The sequence below is a fragment of the Chiloscyllium plagiosum genome, chromosome 2 (genome assembly GCF_004010195.1).
Source record: "Chiloscyllium plagiosum isolate BGI_BamShark_2017 chromosome 2, ASM401019v2, whole genome shotgun sequence".
NCBI classification, from domain to species: Eukaryota; Metazoa; Chordata; class Chondrichthyes; order Orectolobiformes; family Hemiscylliidae; genus Chiloscyllium; species Chiloscyllium plagiosum.
Window position 1 is genome coordinate 87116956 of NC_057711.1, and position 8129 is coordinate 87125084.

The 8129-nt window shown below is 42.7% G+C and overlaps 1 protein-coding gene across 2 annotated transcripts in view; it reads left to right on the forward strand.

Moving 5' to 3' along the window:
• ercc6l2 (excision repair cross-complementation group 6-like 2) overlaps positions 1-8129 on the forward strand; it is an 89881-nt gene that overhangs the window by 66314 nt on the left and 15438 nt on the right. Inside the window, exons 18-19 of one of the 2 annotated variants that reach the window (XM_043713497.1) lie at positions 3436-3590; positions 3748-3814. In XM_043713497.1, coding sequence (XP_043569432.1) covers positions 3436-3590; positions 3748-3814 — 222 coding nt within the window. The remainder of the gene's footprint in view (positions 1-3435; positions 3591-3747; positions 3815-8129) is intronic. The other variant, XM_043713493.1, reaches the window with a different exon arrangement.

Sequence of the window (8129 nt, forward strand, 5' to 3'; positions counted from 1 at the left end):
TCCTGTACAGCCGCAACATTACCTCCCAACTCCTGTACTCAATACTTTGACCAATAAAGAAAGCATACCAAACGCCTTCTTCACTATCCTATCCACCTGCGACTCCACTTTCAAGGAGCTATGAACCTGCACTCCAAGGTCTCTTTGTTCAGCAACACTCCCTAGGACCTTACCATTAGGTGTATAAGTCCTGCTAAGATTTGCTTTCCCAAAATGCAGCACCGCGCATTTATCTGAATTAAACTCCATCTGCCACTTCTCAGTCCATTGGCCCATCTGGTCCAGATCCTGTTGTAATCTGAGGTAACCCTCTTCGCTGTCCACTACACCTCCAACTTTGGTGTCATCTGCAAACTTACTAACTGTACCTCTTATGCTCGCATCCAAATCATTTATACAAATGTCAAAAAGTAGAGGGCCCAGCACCGATCCTTGTGGCACTCCACTGGTCACAGGCCTCCAATCTGAAAAACAACCCTCCACCACCACCCTCTGTCTTCTACCTTTGAGCAAGTTCTGTATCCAAATGGCTAGTTCTCCCTGTATTCCATGATTTCTAACATTGCTAATCAGTCTCCTATGGGGAACCTTCTCGAACGCCTTATTGAAGTCCATATAGATCACATCTACTGCTCTACCCTCATCAATCTTCTTTGTTACTTCTTCAAAAAAACTCAATCAAAGCCATGTTGACTATCCCGAATCAGTCGTTGCCTTTCCAAATACGTGTACATCCTGTCCCTCAGGATTCCCTCCAAGAACCTGCCCACCACCGAGGTCAGGCTCTTTTATAAAGTTTTCTGGAACAGTGGGAATGCCCCCACTGTTTATCCCCATTGACCTGGTGATTAATATGAAAACTGGTCTTTGCACCACCTGCAAAGTTGCCAACTCTGACTGGACATAATCCTAGAGATCTCATCATATGACCTCTTGTCTCCAACCAATCTATTCAAACATTTTGGTCAAAATTTTAATAATTAATAAAAATCTTCAGTAATTTATTTTTAAAATTTTTTATATTTTGTCTCCAGGATTGCTCATGGCAGTGTCCAGGAGATTAATCTTAACTTCTGAAGTCTGCAATGTTGAATTTGTATGATAAAGAAGCAGTTTGCTGTGCCAAAGTTTAAAACAAATTGCTTCCTTAATTTGGGTGTATGCTTCTCTTCAATTGCAGCTGATGCTAGGAATCAGTCAAATCCGATCTGAAATAAACTATGTTAAAAGTGAAAAAGATTTAAAACAACATTTCTATCAAGTGGTGGTGAACAAGCCGTACTCTTGCATAATAATAAATAATATTTTGATTACAATTAGATTGAATAATCAAGTGAAAGATTCCTCACTGGTTGGAGTTATACCCAAAAGAAGATGGCTGTGGTTATTGGAGGTCAATCACCTCCGCTCCTGGACACCTCTGTAGAGGTCGTCAGGGTAATGTCTTACACCAACTATCTTCAGCTGCTTTCTCAATTATTCCATCCCCCCCCGCCATTATAATGTTAGAAGTGGGGATCTTCCCTGATGATTGCACAATATTCAGCACATTTATAATTCCTCAGATACTGAAGCAGTTCATGCCCAAATACAGCAAGATCTGGACAACAATCTAGCTTGAGATGCTGAGTGGCAAGTAACTTTCACAGCATGTAAGTGCCAGGCAATGACCACCTCGTACTAGAGAATTTATGTTCAATGGCATTACTATCACTGAATCCACTACTGTCAACATCCTGGCTATAACCTGTTATCAGAAACTGAATTAGACCATCCATTTAAATACTGTGGTTACCAGAGTAGGATCGAGCTTATGAATTTTAACAACACTTAAGGTTGGCATTATCCACAATGAAGCTGCCTACTTGATTGCAAACCCATCCACTATCTTTGGCATTTACTTCCTACACCTCTGACACACAGTAGCAGCAGTACATACCATCTCCAAGATCCATTACAGTAACGTATGGGTCCTTCAACAACCCGTTCCAAGCCCACCATTTCTACAGGGTAGAAGGACAAAGGCAACTTTTACACAAGATGACCATGACCTGCAAGTTCTCATTCAGGTCACACACTTGACTAGGAACTATATTGGAGAATCGACGTTTCCGGCATAAGCCCTTCTTCATTTCTGAAGAAGGGCTTATGCCCGAAACGTTGATTCTCCTGTTCCTTAGATGCTGCCTGACCTGCTGCGCTTTTCCAGCAACACATTTTTAAGCTCTGATCTCCAGCGTCTGCAGTCCTCACTTTCTCATAGGAACTATATTGGTGAACATTTATTGTTGCTGGGTCAAATTCCTGGAGCTCCTTTACTAACTGCACCCAAAGAGTCATAGAGATGTACAGCATAGAAACAGACCCTTCGATCCAACCCGTCCATGCTGACCAGATATCCCAACCCAATCTAGTCCCCCTCACCATGTGCTTCCTTTGTCTGCTCTTCTCCCTTTTAAAACTGCTGTTGTTTTGACTTTTTTTTCCAAAGTTCCAAAACAATGCAACAGCATATAAAACAGTTATTGCTGCTCCTGGAATTCAAGGAAATCACTGCCAAAACCTAAAATACCTCAAAAAAAAAAGGAGCAACTCTTACAGCCAGAAATTTTTCCTGTCCTCCATCTTGGATTACCCAGAATCCTTGGGGAGTGCAACTCATCAAGAATGAGCAATAAATGCCCACAAACCCAATGAGCACATGTTTTTAAAAATTGAACAATTTCTCAATAAATTAAAGAGTGTTAGGTATCTAGTTTAATCATGGAAAGTAGGATTCTTCAAGTCCAGGATACATCTTGGATAATAAACAAGAACTTGCTGCCTGGTATTCTAACCCTTTAAGTCTATTCTCAATTAACTGAGGAACACCACAGTGCATTTTTGTTAATAATTGTTTTACCTGTGATAAGTGGATTTGAATTTAACCCAATTCGATGAAAAAGATACACCAGAAAAGTTCAAAGTTGATATGAAACTGTTGTGAATGATATGTGACTTGATCTGCTGTAACATACTTCTTTAAAATTGTTTTAAGTAGGAAAGTTGATGGCCTAGTGGTGTTGTCAATAAACCATTAATCTAGGTAATGTTCTGCGAATCTAGATTCAAATCCTGCCATGGCAGATGGTGGAATTGAAATTCAGTAAAAATCTAGAATTAAGAGACCAATAACGATCATGAAACCATTGCCTATTGTTGGCAAAAATCCAAGTGGTTCACTAACGTCCTTTAGGGAAACTTATCTGCCATCCTTAGTCAGTCTGGTCTACATATGACTCTAGACCCACTACAGTGTAGTTGACCCTTAACTGTTCTCTGGGCAATTAAGGAAGGGTAATAAATGCAAGCCTACCTAGCAACACCATGTCCTGTGAATAGATTAAGAAAGTGACAGGATTGTTGCTAATTAATATCTGATGTTTCAATTATTAGGTGATGTACAGGAAGTGGCTTTCATTCATTCAAACCAACATGTGATTGGATCCAGCAAGGCTGAAAATCAAATGAGTTATACTGCAATTCGTGATGTATTTGAACTAAAACAGTATTCCCAGATTCCTGCCAATGTAGCCATCCACACTAGTCAGGTAAAGTAGCAATCGAACAGCATTGATTCATGCATATAAATAACACCATTTAAAAATTTTATTCATAAGTTTGTAGAATCTGGTTCTCAGAATGACTCCAACTACATTAGGGAGATAATGCTATTTCTGAGATGATTTGTTGACTTGGATTTTGCAGTCAGCAGGGAAGAAAGGGCAGTCATCACTGACGTTGAAAATTTCACTGAAACGTCTACTAACATCTGGTAAGAATTTTACCTCATACACCATGTTGCAATTTGCAGCATTCTTTAATGCGGATTCCCAGCAGGGTGTAAAAATGATTATACCAAGCTGTCCAATCTATCGAAATCATTTAGAAACTTCTTAGTCATTCAACCAGGAAATGAAAAGTGCTGAAATCAATCACCTTATCAAAATTATATACACAGCAAAATAAGGCTTATGTATGTTTCTGAAGTGTCATGGAAAAATAAACTTCTTAAAATTTTTGAAAAATCCTTATTTAAATATCTAATAATGTACTTTTGTGCTTAACAACACAAAATGATCTTTATCAGGGCCAAATCTGTTGGAAGAGGTCAGCCATTGCTTGGTGGATGTTGAAGCTCAGTTATATATCATAGGATAAAATATAACCTCGTAATGGATTTTTAACATCAGTGTGGGGGCAGAAAATTGAATATTCTCACATCAACTGATTTCATTGATGACTCTGTGGAGGAGTGCACTTTGCATGAGGTAAATTTAGGCTCAGTTTCTTCAATCTCTCCTCAAAGGTCAATCTCACCATTCCCATAAGTCAGTTGACAAAACCTTCATTGCAGTCCCTTTATGGCAAAATTACTCTTCCTGAGAAAAACTGTACACCATACTAGAAGAGTGGTCTCCAATTGCAGAAAGACACCTTTACATAGATACTGAAACCCTTTTGCCAACACAGTACTTGCCTTCCTAATTAATAAAGTTAAAAATCATGTGACACCAGGTTATAGTCCAACAGGTTTATTTGACAATACAAATTTTTGGAGCACTGCTCCTTCGTCAGGTAGTAAGTGGGGCAGGATACATAGGAATTTATAAGAAAAAGATCAAATTGTCATACAACTGATGCGATGTATTATACAAACCCAGATGGCTGTTAAGTCTGTAATCACTTAGAATGGCGATGCAGGTTTGATTGCTTAATGTGTAATTTACTGCCTCGAGATAACTTAACACTTTATCAGTATATTTTTTAAAAAGTGATCTCTCAGCTCAGACAATGCATTAAAGGTGTGAAGTTAGAGTCTCTCTTGTCCCAATCTGGAATCAGACTGCCGTTATTTCCAAAACAGGAATTTACAAAATGTCACAATGACTGACTGCCTACACATTGTGTGCTTTTTGAACAAAATAGAATGTATCTGCAAATACAAATGTGTAAATGTAAATCCACCCCATTGACTTATATATGTTTGTGTGAGGGAGAGGGACAATGTGTGTGCTTGAGAGAGTGTGTGCACGAGTGTGATGAAATATTTCCCTGTGAGAGAGAGAGCATGTATATGAGAAAGAGAGAGAGTGTGTGTGTGTGTATGAGAGACAGACAGAGAGAGAAAGAGTATAGTGTGATGGGGTCATGTGTAGTGTGACATGAACCCAAGGTCCTGGTTCAGGCTGATAGCCAAGTTCATTACACATTAGGAAGACCTCATCCGGGATGTTGGGTTCATGCATAGAATCATAGAGGTGTACAGCATGTAAACAACCTTCAGTCCAACTCAGCCATGCTGACCAGATATCGAACCTAATTGAGAACCATTTGCCAGCACTTGGTCTATATCCCTCTAAACCCTTCCTATTCATATACCCATCCAAATACCTTTTAAACGCTGTAATTGTACCAGCCTCCACCACTTCCACTGGCAGCTCATTCCAAACATACACCACCTTTATATGTGAAAAAGTTGCCCCTTAGGTCATTTTTATATTTTTCCCCTCTCACCCCAACCCTATGCAGTTTAGTTCTGGACTCCCCCACCCCAGAGAAATGCCCTTCATGATTTTATAAATATCTATAAGATCACCCTTCAGCCTCCAATGTTCCAGGGAAAACAGTCCCAGCCTGTTCAGCCTGTCCGTATAGCTCAAACCCTCCAACCCTGGCAACATTCTTGTAAATCTTTTGTGAACCCTTTTCAGGTTTCACAACATCCTTCCAATAGGAAGAAGACCAGAATTATGTGCAGTATTCCAAAAGTGGCCTAACCAACGTCCTGTACAGCCGCAACATGACCTCCCAAATCCTATAACTCAATGCTCTGACCAATAAAGGAAAGCACACTAAACACCTTCTTCTCTATCCTATCTACTTGCAACTCTACTTTCAAGGAACTATGAACTTGCACTCCAAGGTCTCTTTGTTCAGCAACACTCCCTAGAACCTTTTCGTTAAGTGTACAAGTCCTGCTAAGATTTGCTTTCCCAAAATGCAGCACCTCTCATTTATCTAAATTCAACTCCATCTGCCATTCCTCAGCCCATTGGCCTGTCTGATCAAGATCCCATTGTACTCTGAGGTAACCCTCTTCGCTGTCCACTACACCAGCAATTTTGGTGTCATCTGCAAATTTACTAACTATACCTCTTATGCTCGCAACCAAATCATTTATATAAATAAAGAAAAGTAATGGACCCCCAGTACCGATCCTTGTGGCACACCACTGGTCACAGGCCTCCAGTCTGAAAAGGAACCCTCCACCACCACCATCTTCTACCATTGAGCCAGTTCTGTGACCTCAGGTGACCCCACCAGACACACTCGCTCTCTCTCTCTCGCGCTCTCTCTCTCTCGCGCTCTCTCTCTCTCTCGCGCTCTCTCTCTCCTCTCTCCGCCCTCTCTCTCTCGCCCTCTCTCTCTCGCCCTCTCTCTCTCGCCCTCTCTCTCTCGCCCTCTCTCTCTCGCCCTCTCTCTCTCGCCCTCTCTCTCTCGCCCTCTCTCTCTCGCCCTCTCTCTCTCGCCCTCTCTCTCTCGCCCTCTCTCTCTCGCCCTCTCTCTCTCGCCCTCTCTCTCTCGCCCTCGCGCTCTCGCCCTCGCGCTCTCGCCCTCGCGCTCTCGCCCTCGCGCTCTCGCCCTCGCGCTCCCGGCCCTCGCGCTCCCGGCCCTCGCGCTCTCGCCCTCGCGCTCTCGCCCTCGCGCTCTCGGCCCTCGCGCTCTCGGCCCTCGCGCTCTCGGCCCTCGCGCTCTCTCTCGCCCTCCGCTCTCGGCCCTCGCGCTCTCGCCCTCGCGCTCTCGCCCTCGCGCTCTCGCCCTCGCGCTCTCGCCCTCGCCCTCGCGCTCTCGCCCTCGCGCCCTCGCTCTCGCCCTCGCTCTCGCCCTCGCGCTCTCGCCCTCGCGCTCTCGCCCTCGCTCGCGCTCTCTCTCGCTCTCTCGCTCGCACTCTCTCTCTCTCATATATCCTGTATACACGCTGTTTCTCTCTTTCCCATACAATCAACTCCATCAAGCTCATTCTCCCTCTCATGCACTCACTCAATGTGACATTTGTTATTTCCAAAGCAGGATTTTAAAACACTCCTGGCTGCCCCACACCTTTAATACATTCTGTAAGTTGAGATGTCACCTTTCTTTATATACTGATAAAACATTATCTTGGGGCAGAAAATTCTTGTATTTACATATTAATCAATGAAAAACCTGCATCACCATCCTAAGTGATTGCAGACTTAACCGCCATCTAGGTTTGTCTAATACAGTGCATCAGTTATATGTCAATATGATTCTTTTCTTATATGATTATGATGTTATTACCATGTTGTTATGTATGGGAACTTGAGCTGTGCTGTGCACAAGAGATTGTATAGATTTATTGGATCTATTGTAAGTACCTAGATCCATTCCCCTACCCTATTACTCTACATTTACCGCTGACTAATGCACCTAACCCACATATCCCTGAACACTGTGGGCAATTTAGCATGCCAGTTCACCTAACCTGCACATCTTTGATTGTGGGAAGAAACTGGAACACCCGGAGGAAACCCATGCAGACACTGAGAATGTGCAAACTCGACACAGACAGTTATCCAAGGTTTGAATTGAACCCGGGTCCCTGGTGCTGTGAAGCAGCAGTGCTAACCACTGAGCCACCATGCCCATAACCCTTGAAATCCTCCCTATTCATATACCCATGCAAATGCCTTTTAAATGTTATAATTGTACCAGCCTGCACCACTTCCTCTGGCAACTCATTCCATACATTGCACCCCATTCTGTGTGAAAAAGTTGCCCCTTAGGTCCATTTTAAATCTTTCCCCTCTCACCTTAAATCTATGCCCTCTAGTTTTAGACTCCCCCACAGTGGGGTAAAGACTTTGTCTATTTACCCTATTATAAGACCATAAGACATAGGAGTGGAAGTAAGGCCATTCGGCCCATCGAGTCCACTCCGCCATTCAATCATGGCTGATGCGCATTTCAGCTCCACTTACCAGCGTTCTCCCCGTAGCCCTTAATTCCTCTAGACAACAAGAATCTATCAATCTCGGCCTTGAAGACGACTTCATTGAGTTGTAGAA